The following is a 14,818-nucleotide window of genomic DNA, read 5'->3' as shown; positions in this document are numbered from 1 at the left end:
GTCCTCATTTTAACTCATCTTTTAGAACAAAAAAAAAACGGCTGATGGGGGCGTTAATCTGCAAGGTCTCAGATATCACCAGATGAAAAAACTAAAATCTAATCTATATAGTCAAAGAAGAAAAACACATTTAAAGTTTTATAGCACTTTGCGCTACTGATCGCACTTGGAGCCCCGTTGTAAATCTATTTTTTTATTTAAAAAAAAAAATAGATTTTTTGGGTTATGGAGAATGTCAAAAACTCTTAACATGTGTGTTGGTTAAAACCTGACAAAAAAATCAGCTCTTTAACACTTGTGGTTTGTGTACAAAGTATAGGGTATGGAACTAAAAGTCTCTTTAAAAAGAGACAGATGTTTTACGTTATAAATATATATATATATATATATATATATATATATATATATATATATATATATATATATACACATGTTGTTTCACAAAACCTCCTCAAAGTTTGACATTTTTGTTGGTGTAGTATATATTTATAAGTATTTTTTATTACTATTAGTGTGCCATGGATAGCACCTAAATCAGTGATAAATAAGTTGTTTTGAGACAAGTAAACGATTAAGCTGCTCCGAGACTTACTCATTGATATGACTACAAGATCGAATGTGTATAGATTTTCAATCAGAAATCTGAATATCTATATGCATTCATTACTAATAATACATTTAAAAAACCATGCCTTAGTCACAAAATGTGCGTAGAGTGTGCATAAAGTGCTTCTTTTATCAGGTATTTTATTATCTTCCAATAGGTTTTTTGTCTGAGAGTGCTATTGAAGCCAGAAACAACGTAAACAAATCTGCACAAGTTGGTCATGCACCTATAACTTTCTCGGCAAAAAACCTTAGGGATACAGCTAATTATTTGTTTATGGCTAATGATATGTACCTCTATTGCAATGAGGTGTTTTGTGTTGAATTTTTAAAAAACGGTTATTTTCATCGCCACAAGTTGTTAAAAACATCTATTAGAATAGAACGTTAAGAAACTTTGTAAGAAACCACGGAGCGAAGAATCAGATGATAGCAATTTAGTATAAACTTTCTATTAATTAAACAATTTATTATAAACTTTCTATGATTTGTTTATAATCATAGAAAGTTTATGCCAAATTGTTTATTTATTAAATCGTGTTTGAGATATAGTTTGTAAAACTTTATAAAATGTTGGCGTTTTTTTATGTTTTTAAATTCAAATTATTCGGACTTATGTAGTTTACCGGATTAGTATGGAATTGGTCCGGATAAACCGAAAAAAAAATACATTAAATTGTTTTTTTTATTAAAGCCGAATATTTTTATATCAAATATAGAAATATAAACAAAAATTCGATGTCTTGTGTAAAAATCAAATCTTTCAACATACTGTTGAATCTTTCTTTATATATAAGCTTATTTCCTCATGTTGTATTAGAGCGACGCATAGTTTTGTGGCGCAACCGATCTTATTTTTGACGTTGCATTTTGTGTCGAAAATAATATTGGTTGCGTCACAAGCTGAAACAAAATATTAAATGCATGGTGTAAAAGTAGACTAACCCTTCAGTTTTCAGGGTATTTTTATTATTGTGATTCTGCGTTAAAAAGACTATGTTTTATTTATAACCAAGTGTACTAACCCATCAACAACACAGATCATTTTTAAAAATTATATCTTTTTTAATATTATTATTATTAAATATAATTATAATTTATAATTCATTAAAAAAAATCTCTTTAGAACAATTTCGAAAATTAAGGTTAGTCCACTTGGCTATAACAACATCCACATTTATAAATAATTTTTTTACTATAAATATTTTATAGTAGATCTAGTTATTACTACTTAGTTTTTATAAAAGGCAAGAAAAAAAGGTATTAAACATACTTTGACATTAATTATTCTTAATTCTGATTCAATACTTAACTTAAACAACAAAAGCACCCTTAAAATTTCAAGTTAACATAGGTCCTTATCTGAAAATATCGTGTTTTAAAATTTACACGTTTGTTAAAAATGACGTTTTGAGATAAATACAAAAAAAACAAAGAAAAGGTTCGTTATATTACAAAATCAAGCATGATCCCATTAAAAACCTCCACTAAACATGAAGCACATAATAAACAAGAAGCTTTAGTACAAATAAGATATTGTTTTTAAAAGCTTGAACAAGTTGAAATTTTTTTTTTTTTAAATCCGCTATAGCATTGAAAAGGACCTCAATAACTTATTATGGCCACACTATTAAGTGCACATATTTTTACATATTTATTTGATTAAAAAAAATCGTTCATATGTTCTATGAACTAAAAATATCAATATTTAAAAAATTGATCTTTTCTAAGAAAATTTCAAAATTAATGGGGATCAATCACCTTAATTATGCTGGTTTTTCAATGCCTAGGCTTTCGCTAAGTTTTTAAACTGCATATTATATTTTTAACTTATTGGATTATTTTTATATATCAAGTTAATTTTAAAACTAAAAACCGAAATAAAAAAAACATTGGGTCTTCCTTTTTTAATGTTTTAGTCTCTATAATGATTATTGATTAGACAATGTTTCAACAGAGTTAGTTTTTTATTTGCTTCAAATTTTCCTGCTAAAATTAAAACTTTTATGAGTTAAATAATGCGCTACTTCTGTATAAGCATAATGAGTTGTTAGCATAAATTAACATAATTTAGCATACTAGAAAATCAATCCAACTGTAGTAGATTTTATCCCAAACCGGTTGCGTAAACAGCTTTTAAAAATTAACAAACAAGACATGTTCTAAATTTGACATTTTTGTCACTGTTGTGTTTTGTTTTTGTTTTAAACTGATCAAGGGTATTTTATATTGTTTAACATTGTCATTGCAAGATCTATGCAGTTTGCACAACCACTATAAAAAATTTTAAAGTGAGTCTGAACATCTACTTGCGCAACTAATACGTTTTTAAATACATGTCACAATCTTTTTGAATTGAAAGAACGATAATTCTTGGTATTTCTTTTCTAAGGTTTTTTAAGATTTATTTTTAATTGTTTTTTTTTTTTTTTTTTTTTTTGTATATTATTTGATTTAACATTTTATCTTGGCTTTTTAACCTCTTATCTAGGTATTTAAATATTTTTGCATAAAGGTGTATTATTATTTCACTACAGACATTGTATTTTTATCAAATATTAACCATATACCACATACAAAAATTAACCATATAACCATACACCACACGCATCCAACTCAAAAAGCTTAACGACAAACTTGCCGCTGCTAACATTCTCGATAATCCGTTTCGGAATGTTATACATCGAAGAACAGGTCGCATCTGTTGCATCTATGTCATCGAATCAACGTCCAATCAGTGCTACGTATTTTCATCCCCAGCGAGAGCTCTGTCAGACTACGCTAACCACACAGCCGCTCCTAACTCAGAAATCTCCACTGCCAACTAGACGTCCTAGACCAATAACTAAAGCAAAAATAAAACCGATACAAGCCGACGCTTTTACAGTCTCACCTAGCCATCTAAGTTACTGGGCAAACAACCCATGTTCACTCAACAATGAAAAACGCCAAGAGCTCTTTGCTAGACTATCAGCTCTACATATATTCAGCCGGCCACACGTCATATTTTTTGCGGAAACTTGGTTCACAGATTTATCAGACGTTACCGTACCCGGCTACCAACCACATCGCAAAGACAGAGACAAGAGGGGCGATGGAGTTGCAATTTACACAAGAGACGATATCATAGTCAGCGAAGTTAGTTCTACTCAGCTCAACTCAACATCAATTGAGCAAATCTGGCGAAAAATAAAACTTGGTCAAGAATCATTTCTCCTCGGCTGCTTATATCGTCCACACGACGAAAATGATCAAGTTCTTACTCAGTGTATCCCATCAATCACTACCGCTCAACAGATACTGCCTAATATAAATTGCTCTGCAATGCTAGTGTATGGCGACTTCAATTTTAGCCATACGTCTTATGAGTCTATCGAAGTTAACGGCGGAATTGCAACTGTTGCTCACGTGAGAGGTGAGCGTCAAGGCGACATCAGGTTCCAGAAGTGCCTTGATGAATTTCACTTAACTCAGCTTATCACATTCCCAACCTATCGTTGTAGTCGACACGTCGAGCCTACTAGCACACTCGATCTTATTATAACAAATGAGCCAGACCGTGTAATCATCATTAAACAAGGCGATTCTCTTGATGACACTCCAATGGGCCAAGCACATTGCTTCATCGAAGGTCAATTTGCTGTTGCATGCCTCAACAACTCGCCTACTTTGCCACTAAAACCTCGACTCATTTGGATTCGAGCAAACTACGCAGCAATATCAGCACATATTGCAGCTGTTGAATGGGAAACAGTATTCACTGGACTAAATGCAAACGATGAGTACCAACTTCTAGCAAACGTGTATAATGAAGCCACTAACCTACACATTCCATCAACTACCACTCCCTTTACAGAAAAACAGGAGCAATGGGTAACACCAGAACTTATTGAGGCAGTCAAAGCTAAACGCACCTCTTGGGCCAAATACATTAATGCAGGCCGATATACGCACAAATTTCTCAAAATATCGCATCGCACTGCCTGCAAAAAAGTTAAAAAAATGGTCAAAGCTGGTAGGCAAAAGTACGAAGAGCTACTCGTCAGGGATTCCGAAAGCAACCCTAAACGCTTACATGCATATGTAAGAAGCAAGCAGAACGTCAGTAACAACATTACATCGCTTGAAACAGTCAATAGCAACATCACAACCGATACCGGCGATATAAGCGCATCGTTAAATAACTATTTTCAATCAGTCTTTGTTTTAGAGCCCGAAGGTTCAGTGCCAGGCTTTGAAATTCGTACTGAACCAGTTTGTGTCATCGATCCAGCAAGTTTCTCTATCGATATAGTACAAAAATGCCTAAACAACCTTGATGAAAGAAAATCAACCGGCTACGATGGATTACATCCAAGGGTCCTTAGTAAATATTCAGCTACCTTTGCCAAGCCTCTTTCGCTTATCTATAAGTGCTCGTTTGCAACTGGTGTAGTTCCTGAATTATGGAAAAAATCGAATGTAACTCCTATTTTCAAGAAGGGGAGTAGGCTTAAAGCATCCAACTACCGGCCAGTCTCGCTCACTTCCATACCTTGCAAAATTATGGAAAGTATTTTACAAAAAAGAATAATGGAACACTGCGTTGCTAATGGTCTAATTTCTCCAAATCAGCATGGCAGTGAAATGGTCACATATTTGGCTCTTGCATTTCAACGTTGAGAAATGCAAAGTAATGCATGTTGGACGCGGATGTAACAAGTCAACATACAAATACTCAATGTCAAACGTCGACGGCCCCCGTCGTCCTCTCGAAGAAACCGCAGTCAAAAGAGACCTTGGTGTGATGGTCTCGAATGACCTTAACGTTAGACCGGTCAGCCGCATCAGCCGCATAAACTAGAACGTCAGATGGTAAAAAACTGCGAGGAGCGGTATAACTTTTTTGAAATAGAATTGTCGCCCCATGGAATGCGCTTTCGCAAGAAGCAGTGAACGCTCAATCCATCAACGCTTTCAAAAACAACATAAGAAAGTAACTTTATAGATACAATTGCTGCTTTGTCTGTAGCTTCTGTATCTCCATGTTCGTCAGCATAGGGGGGCCTGGTGTAGCACCTCTTCATCAAAATATAAATAGATTACTGTATTTGTATTTGATCACTGAATAATAATAATAAAAAAATATTGTAAAGGGCTCCATGACAAGATCCTCATGATTTTCTAGAAGTCCTGTCGTTACTAATGTAAAAGTTGTAAAAAATATCTGGTTATTGTAATACTTTTAAACGGTAAAATATAAATATATAGAAAAATATATATATATATTTATATAGAAAAAAAAAAGTATCCAATAAGCTCTTTGTTTTAGAGTGCGATTAAAGCCAATAGCAAAAAAGTTGGTCATGCACGTTTAACTTCCTTTGCAGAAAAGGAAATGAAACGTTGCACAAGCAATTTACTATTCAGGAAAGTAAAAAAAAAAGACTTATATCATGAACCAAAATGAAGAACCATACTGATAAACTGTTTTGCGTTGAATTTAAATAGCCACAAGCTATTTAAAATATATATTAACATCAGAACGTGTTTTTTGAAAAAATCAAATATTTTTGTTATAAATTTAGAAATAAAAACAAAACTCGATGTCTTGTAAGAAAACCACTTCAATATCTTGAATGCTTCTTTATTTATTAGCCTATTTTGATAAATAATTGTAGTGTAATGCATAGTCGAGTGAATTGTCAACTAACAAAAAGGTGAAGTGCAAGTAGGGACGCAGTAGGGATTCTGATATTGATGCTGAGTAGGGACGCAGTAAAATCAAAATAATCTACTTTTAGTTTTAGATTAAAGATTATACTTCTTTGCACTATATTTTTGAGTTATTGGTAACTGTATAAATTAGCAAAGTCAAAGTTATCTCCATTAAGAGATAAATTCGGTAATAATTTCGCTTTATTCGGGATTCAAGAAGAAATATTTTATATGTTCATATCTTTGTTTTTTTTAGTTATTTAGCAGCTCTGAGAAGTCCTAACATATTTATCACTGAGCACCGTGGAATAATCAGGTATTCTTTCCTTATCAGTGCTCCATATATGGCCAGTTCAAACCTTATCAGGGAAAACCAAGTTTAAGCCTCTTTCCTTATCAGTGATGCATATAAGCCCAGAGCTGGCTAGTGAACTAATATAAATTAAAGTACTTTTGTGTTTGTACTTTTGTTAATTTCGTTCAAATGTTGGATGTTATTTCAAAACATATTTGATTGAAATAACCAAATATGTTAACTTGGTTAAATTTCTCATATAAACAATACTATTTATATTAGCAGTGCTTCTCTTGTCCTACAAAAAAAACCGAGACCCTGAGAGGATTTTATAAGGTAATTGTAGCCATAGACAAAATATAACAACACTATTAACACTAAATACAAATGATTAAACTATTCAATGATAATCTCCAGAATCTGTAATTTGATTTAGTCAAGCACCAAACAAAATAAAACAAAAAATATATTATCTTTTAAGTCTATATTTATCTCATTACTTGGAGGTTTCAATATATTTTATTTATGTCAAACAATATAATGTTTTTTTTATCTATTCTTCTGACGACAAGATCCTTTGATCTTCTTTCAAATACCTTTTTATATTTGTTATATCGTTTATCAAAAGTTTGTGGAAGTTAGTTATTTTTACTTTTAACAATATATAAATGTTATACGACCAACCAATGTAAAAAAAAAAAAAAAAAAAAAAAAAGAATAAATACTCCAGAATTACATAAATAAATTTTAATAAAGTGTAATATAATGTATATTATGGAAATATCAAAATTAAAAACCCTTTTTTTTTTTGATTGTTTTAGAAAGAAGACTATCCAAAGTTTGATTTAAATATTGAGCATAATTTTTTTTAAATTTATGCTCTGGCTCGTCCAGCATAGACATTCTTCGTCCAGTGTTAAACAACCCCGCTGGGTGATGACTTTTAATTTCATAACTTGTAGACTTGTAGACACCGGTCAATATCACCGGTCACCAAATCGAATTTACTACGTTGTGAATCATAAAACCAAATTTTGTCGAATTTTTGTAGTTTTCAAGAACGTTGTTTACCATTACCGAGTAAACGAACTTTGTTTTGGCGCTTAGTCTGGAAATGGATCCAACGTCTTTAAACATTTTGTTTTAAATTTTTCTGAACCAAATAGCCATTGTATTGTAGTTTTACTAAATATTGTTTTAAGCTCCTACTAGTTGTAAATTCTTTAGACCAACACATCGATGATCGGCTGGGTGCCGATGTCTAAATAAGAATTGTTTAAAAAATAATTTATTGGTTTGATAAACTCCCTGAATACCTCTTGGGAAAAAGTTTACGTTGTTAAAAAGTTGCAGGACCTTAGTAAAAATTATGAAGTGACTACTAATAACTTGTCATGAACTTTAATTCTTTATGAAGGAAATAACAAACAAAATGTATAGAAGAAGATATAAAAAGTTGTTTTACCCCACGCAATAGCTTTGATAACAATTATTGCACTGAATAGGGATTAAACTTGTTAATTTGCAGCCGTTTCGACTGCATTTGTTTTTCTTTCTTTTTTCTTGTATAAGAGTTTTACACCCACTTTCAATATGGCGCTCTACCTAAAAATATTTGTAGAAAACTAATTTTAAAACGTTAAATCAAATCTTCAAAAATAAATAAATAAATTTTTACTTGTGTATTGTCATTGTTTCCATTAATTCCTTTGACAACGTATTGGAAACACAATGGACATTGTGGTAAATAATTCTAAATTATATTTAAATAAATAGTTTTAAAGTTATATATATATATATATATATATATATATATATATATATATATATATATATATATATATATATATATATATATATATATATATATATATATATGCATCTAATTTTTAAAAGAAATTTGATTTGAAACTGATTATGTTACAAGACAAATATATACTTCTCTTATTTGCTGCTTTTGACAATTATGCTGCACGGGTCTGAAATGATTCACGCTATAACAAATGGAAAACAATGTTAGTAAGTAAACATTTAATTGGGCAAGTTTTAAACTTTTCAAGTTCAAAAATGAAAAATGATATTGATTAGTTACCTACCAATAAAATACTTCACAAGTATCGCATTTAAATGGGAGAAAGTCAAGTCTTCTACAAAATGGGTAAGAGCAATGCATTCCAAACGACATAAGGTCACTTTTTAAAGAGTTTGCCATCATTTTAAACTATAAAACATTAAAAAGAACAAACTTTCATGACATTTATATCCTTTCGTAATAGCATGGATCATCGTGACGATGCAGTACGTCATTGAAGACGTAATTCATCGTCACGATGACTACGCAGTGCTAATTTTTCAATCGCTTCTAGAACACTTCAGAAACTTTGCTCGATTGCTAGTAAAAACAAAGTAAAGCGAGAAAACTATAAACAAAGCAATAAAAAAGTAACACTAATAATATTTTTATTGCTTTATTATTATTATATATTATCAATATCTTTAAACTAATTGTCAGAACAGAGTCAAAGACAGAACATATTTATTTTATGTTTTTAACATAAACTTGTAAACTTTTTTGTCTTATCTTCTCACGAGAAATAATAAGAAAAACATACCTTAGACTCTAAGGTATGTTAGAGCAATTAAGAAGTAAAAAAAAAAATTTAAAAATTAGTATATATATATATATATATATATATATATATATATATATATATATATATATATATATATATATATATATATATATATATATATATATATATAAACTATATAGAATTAAAAAATTTTCTTTTTGAATCAGTAAATTAAGACTTAATGGACTACTTTTCAAATATTTAAATACATGTTACAAATTCCAGCTATAATCAAACTACGTTTACTGCTTTCAAATAAAATTTGTAAACTTTATAATGTTGCGAAATAAGAAAATTGACATAAAAAATGAAATTTAGATATTAAAATTATTTAAATAATTGATTTTTATAATTTGTAAAATTATATGAATCAATTATTGTAAAATCAAATTGCTTATACAGTTTTTAAAAAGAATATCAATTTTTCTTTTATATATAAGTCTCTCAACATTTTTTGAAGTTTTTGGACAACAGGAAAGCAGGACAAATTAATTTTACATTCAAACACAAAACGAAAAATGTTTAAAATATAATGTTTAAAATATAAAGTTCACATATGTAAAGTATTTTTATTTCAACTAATTAAGTCATGGCACAAATATAATTGTCTTTAAAATGTATAAGATGTGCTAAATGTTTTTGTTAATAAAATAGTTATGCAGTTAAACTAAAGCGTGTTCCCAGTGGGCACGAAACTTTAAAAAGACATCTTTTAAATGTTCAAAAGGTGTCTTTTTTACGTTCCCTGCTCACTAATATTATTTAAAACCATTTCTTCTTTTGTTCAATATTCCTATACTTTTTGAAATTTTATTGACAGGTTTTTAATTCAAAAAAGTTTTTTTAACAGGTGCTCTTTTGAAAATTATATAAAAATAAAAGTAAGAAAAAAAAAAAAAATCAAATTTAGCATTGAAAAATTAAAGTTAAAAATAAGAAGAGCTTAATTGCTAAAAACACAAGTAAACCTGATTTTTGAAAATTTAGTTTTTAAATTAAAAAAATTAGACAAGGTTCCTTATCTTAATTTTTTTTTTTCTGTTAAGGCTGTATTCTGTTAGTCATTACTTCAAGATATATGTTCGACACTTTTTTGTTAACCATTTATGATTTTCCTTTTTAATTTTTTATTGTTTTTGTTTTTTCGTTTGTAAATCTTATTTTTTTGTTTTTGAAATAAATTTGGCTCTTTTTTTGTTTTTTTTAGCTTGTTACTTTTTATGTTCATTTTAGGGTGATTAACTTTTAACTATTTAAGTATCTCAGTACTTTGCATTGTAAATGTAATATGTAGTAATTTTGTCTATGATTTAATTGAATTAAAAAGTAAGATATTGCTGCTTGGTTATTTGTATAGTTGTAGAATTTTTTTTCTTTAAAGTTAAAATTATATTTATTTTTAAGTAGTAAATAAAAAATAAACATAATTAATAAAATTTAAACTTCAAATTTAAACAAAATATAATTTTTTTTTATAGATGCCAGCACAGAAGTCATCTCAAAAGATAAATAAGTTGTAAGTTGATAAAAAGTGAGTAAATATATTTTTTAAAAGTTACTTTCATGTTTTTGTGATTTTAAAAACTTTTAGTGCTGATGGCCAACCTATACGATTTCGCTGTGCTATGCAAAATACAATTTATGATGTTCTCAAAAATAGAAAAGGCTGGGTAGAAGCTTCTAGGTAATTTATTAAGTGAATAATTGTTTAGTAATCATTTTCTTTTTCTTTTAGTTAATCAATTTCTATATATAAACTTAAACTAGTAAATCAAAGAAAAATATAGTTCAATTTATAGCCAGGTTTTGTTGCTGTGGCTGATTAAAATTAATGTTTTTGGGATTTATTATGGAAACAAATTTATGAATAAATTTATCATCATCATCATCATCATCATCATCATCATCATCATCATCATCATCATCATCATCATCATCATCATCATCATCATCATCATCATCATCATCATCATCATCATCATCATCATCATCATCATCATCGTCGTCGTCGTCGTCGTTGTCATCCTCGTTGTCATCATCACTATCCATCATTATTTAAAAAAAAATTTTTTAGCACTTCTTTTTTGTTAGGTGGTTTCGAGCTATTCCATTTATTCCATTTCTTTAATACTCTCCATCTTGTTTTATTTTTCTTATCTAGTTTACCATTTTGTTTGTTATACAGCTAATCTCCAGAAAAAAATGTTGATACCCAATTACCTGTATTTTCCTCTATGCCAAAAACCACTTTCCTGATTTTATGATTTATAATTTACTCCACAAATTGATCCAATCAGAGTTGTCACGACATAATATGTCTGGCAGATCTGTCGACATATTTTCAGACATATTTTCTGCCGACATAAAATATGTCCCACATATTTTCGATTGACATATTTTGACATAATTTTATGTCTGAATTATTTTTTGCTGACATTAAATATGTCAGACATATTTTCTATCGACATATTTTGACATAATTTTATGTCTGAATTATTTTCTGCTGACATAAAATATGTCAGACATATTTTCTATCGACATATTTTGACATATTTTTATGTCTGAATTATTTTCTGCTGACATAAAATATGTCAGACATATTTTCGATCGACATATTTTGACATAATTTTATGTCTGAATTATTTTCTGCTGACATAAAATATGTCAGACATATTTTCTGTCGATATATTTTGACATAATTTTATGTCTGAATTATTTTCTGCTGACAAAATATGTCAGACATATTTTCTGTCGACATATTTTGACATAATTTTATGTCTGAATTATTTTTCAATTTTTCATAATGAGATCTTTTTCAGGGTCAACTAGTAATTAAAAATAACTGAAAAAGTTTTTTTTTTATTATTATTTTAATCAAAGAAATAGTTTTAAGTTTTGTCATACTAATAAAAACCACTTTCAGTAATAAAAACTCAGCTTGAGATGGCTTTTACATTCTAATAAGGAAAAGCGCCAATACTAATCAATACTAATCAATACTATCAAATACTATCAAATGATGCCTCAAAACTAGTCAATATTAGTCAATACTATCAAATGTCAATATTAGTCAATACTATCAATGTCAATATTAGTCATAATCAATAAATAAATTGTAATCAATAAATAAGTCAATAAATGCCAATATTAGTCAATACTATCAAATGATACATCGCTAAAAAGGGCAGAAAAAGACCTTTATGAAACAACTGATGTTTGCTTATAGGGTTTAAAGTAAAAGTTTTATGAAGCATAATTGATTGCAAAAAAGCAACAAATTTGTTAAACTATTTTCACTTAACTCTGTAAATTAAGTTGAAATGCGCAATAAATTTGTTAGATTAATTTTTTCTTCAAGAATATCAAACAGCAAATAATTCAGATATAAAATTATGTCAAAATATGTCGATAGAAAATATGTCTGACATATTTTATGTCAGCAGAAAATAATTCAGACATAAAATTATGTCAAAATATGTCGATAGAAAATATGTCTGACATATTTTATGTCAGCAGAAAATAATTCAGACATAAAATTATGTCAAAATATGTCGACAGAAAATATGTCTGACATATTTTATGTCAGCAGAAAATAATTCAGACATAAAATTATGTCAAAATATGTCGACAGAAAATATGTCTGACATATTTTATGTCAGCAGAAAATAATTCAGACATAAAAATATGTCAAAATATGTCGATAGAAAATATGTGGGACATATTTTATGTCGGCAGAAAATATGTCTCAGACATATTTGACAGATAACAACCCTGGATCCAATCATGTCTCCTAAATAGTATATACATACCAAAAATTTTATACCTCAATCTGTTTTCATTTTTTTTTCCACCCAAGTTTATGTTGAATGAAAATAGTAAAAACAATTATTGTTTGTGGGAATAGGGTCTTAAAAAAATTATTGATAATCTTAAGTTCTAAGATAATTTTTTATATTAAATAATTTTGTAGAAATTTCTCAGAGAGGTAAATTTAGTTTAAAAAAAAAATAGAAAGTTTGAGGTTTTGAGTTTTAAAGAAATCTTTAAATCCTTTTCTTATGTAAACTCAAAGAGTTTTTTTAAAAGTTTTTCTGAAATCATTTTAAAACTTCTAAATACTGTAAAAACCTTTTTATTTTGAGTTTTCTCTTTTTCAAAGAGACAAATGTCTTTGTCTGAACAAACTTTTAATTTCTAATTATTTATTTTCATAACTAAGTTTACATTTTAGTACTTTTTAATATTTTAAATTTAATATTGTTTGCTTCAAACATTTCATCGCAGTTTAAAAATTCACATCTGAAAGCTAATGCATTAAATAACAAATAATAGAAATAAATTATCAGAATTATTTTCCATTGATTAGTTTATTCAGTAGTTTTATTGAACGCTGTGTTAGCGCTTAAGCTGACTCCATCAGCAGCTGTAAAATATTTGAGTATTAAATTGTGATGGTGCGCATGGATTGTGTTACTGTTTGTGCTTTTTGGTTTTAATTGTTGTAGTTACACGTGAACCCTCTCATTACAACTTTGGCATTATTAAACTTGTAAGGCAACTGCAATAAGCTTATTGTTTAGGTTGCCAAAGTTACTCTTTGCAAGATTAGTTTATGTTTTTCTAGAAAACTGTATGTTTTAAAGTCCACATTTTTTTGTCTAGTTATTTTCTTTCCATTTTTTTTCTATTTTGCTGACGTTTTTTTTTTAATAAGAATTTTTTAGTACTAAGATTTCTATCAAAAATAATTTGGGTATTTTTTTGTAATTTTGGGTACTTTTTTCTAGTGACGGAGACTGGGATTTTATTTGGAGTGACAAGTGTGGCATTCATGAAATATATGACAATCAATATTTAGATGAACATGTAAAACTGAATCACTTTCGAAACCACTATGAGGTAAAAATTTTTTTACAATTTTTATTATCAGCATCAGAAATCAGCATTAAAATTACAGAAGATAATTTTCTTTACTTTAGAAAGTTCTTCTAATTTCTTAAATTTGTTATCATTTTTTAGCTGACAAGAAAAAATTTAATGGCAAAAAATTTGAAACGACTAAAAAAACATATAGAGCGAGAGCAAGGGAAAATGGAAGCAAATAGGTATGTATATATGATTTACAAATAGGTATGTCTATATGATTTACAAATAGAAATTAAATATACATCTTATGTTAACGTATTACTAATGTTTTTTTTAGTTGTGATTTTTTCCCTGCTACCTTTGAACTTCCTGTAAGTTTCAAATGTTTTTATGTTTTTATAATAATTAATTGTTTTTTTTTTCAAAATATTTTTTGTTATTTTAAATGTTTTTTAAACGAGATTTTTGAAAACAAAAATTGTATTAATTAAAAATATTCAAAAATAAAATTTTTATTTCATAATAAATTGTTTTTTCAAGAGCTGATACTTTTTTATGTCTCTAACACACATTTGGGAGATATAGAAGTGTTCAATATCGATCCCTTTTTGTGTTAAAATATGTTTTAGATAGATCAGGAAGAAACAAGTTTTTTTCTACACAACCCAATAGATGGTGGAAAATTTTCCTATTACTTCTTATTCCTATAACCTGTTATTCT

The 14,818-nt window shown here is 28.4% G+C and overlaps 3 protein-coding genes across 8 annotated transcripts in view; 2 read left to right on the top strand and 1 right to left on the bottom strand.

Moving 5' to 3' along the window:
* Positions 1-3,279: 3,279 nt before the first annotated feature.
* On the top strand, positions 3,280-5,268 carry LOC136091975 (uncharacterized). Its single transcript, XM_065819695.1, has one exon. It carries the CDS (start codon positions 3,280-3,282, stop codon positions 5,266-5,268), a length of 1,989 nt encoding a protein of 662 aa, XP_065675767.1.
* A 2,062-nt stretch (positions 5,269-7,330) lies between these two features.
* LOC136073676 (AN1-type zinc finger protein 2B-like) lies at positions 7,331-8,830 on the bottom strand. Its single transcript, XM_065819296.1, has 5 exons — positions 8,695-8,830; positions 8,538-8,592; positions 8,277-8,351; positions 8,064-8,203; positions 7,331-7,859 (listed from the first exon to the last, which is right to left on the bottom strand). Exons 1-5 carry the CDS (start codon positions 8,811-8,813, stop codon positions 7,796-7,798), a joined length of 453 nt encoding a protein of 150 aa, XP_065675368.1. The 5' UTR covers positions 8,814-8,830; the 3' UTR covers positions 7,331-7,795.
* Positions 8,831-8,959: 129 nt separating this feature from the next.
* Positions 8,960-14,818, top strand: part of LOC100202383 (probable tubulin polyglutamylase TTLL9) — a 42,324-nt gene continuing 36,465 nt past the window's right edge. For 4 of the 6 annotated variants that reach the window (XM_065819294.1, XM_065819293.1, XM_065819290.1 and 1 more), the window contains exons 1-6: positions 8,960-9,040; positions 10,710-10,747; positions 10,823-10,915; positions 14,019-14,130; positions 14,251-14,336; positions 14,435-14,468. In XM_065819294.1, the coding sequence (XP_065675366.1) occupies positions 10,710-10,747; positions 10,823-10,915; positions 14,019-14,130; positions 14,251-14,336; positions 14,435-14,468 (363 nt within the window). In that variant the 5' untranslated portion in view covers positions 8,960-9,040. Of the gene's footprint in view, positions 9,224-10,462; positions 10,558-10,709; positions 10,748-10,822; positions 10,916-14,018; positions 14,131-14,250; positions 14,337-14,434; positions 14,469-14,818 lie in introns of those variants that run through there. The other 2 variants (XM_065819292.1, XM_065819291.1) reach the window with 2 other exon arrangements.

The sequence above is a fragment of the Hydra vulgaris genome, chromosome 15 (assembly GCF_038396675.1).
Source record: "Hydra vulgaris chromosome 15, alternate assembly HydraT2T_AEP".
Lineage (NCBI taxonomy): Eukaryota > Metazoa > Cnidaria > Hydrozoa > Anthoathecata > Hydridae > Hydra > Hydra vulgaris.
Note: the sequence above shows the minus strand (reverse complement) of the source record. Positions and strands in the feature narration are given on the sequence as shown.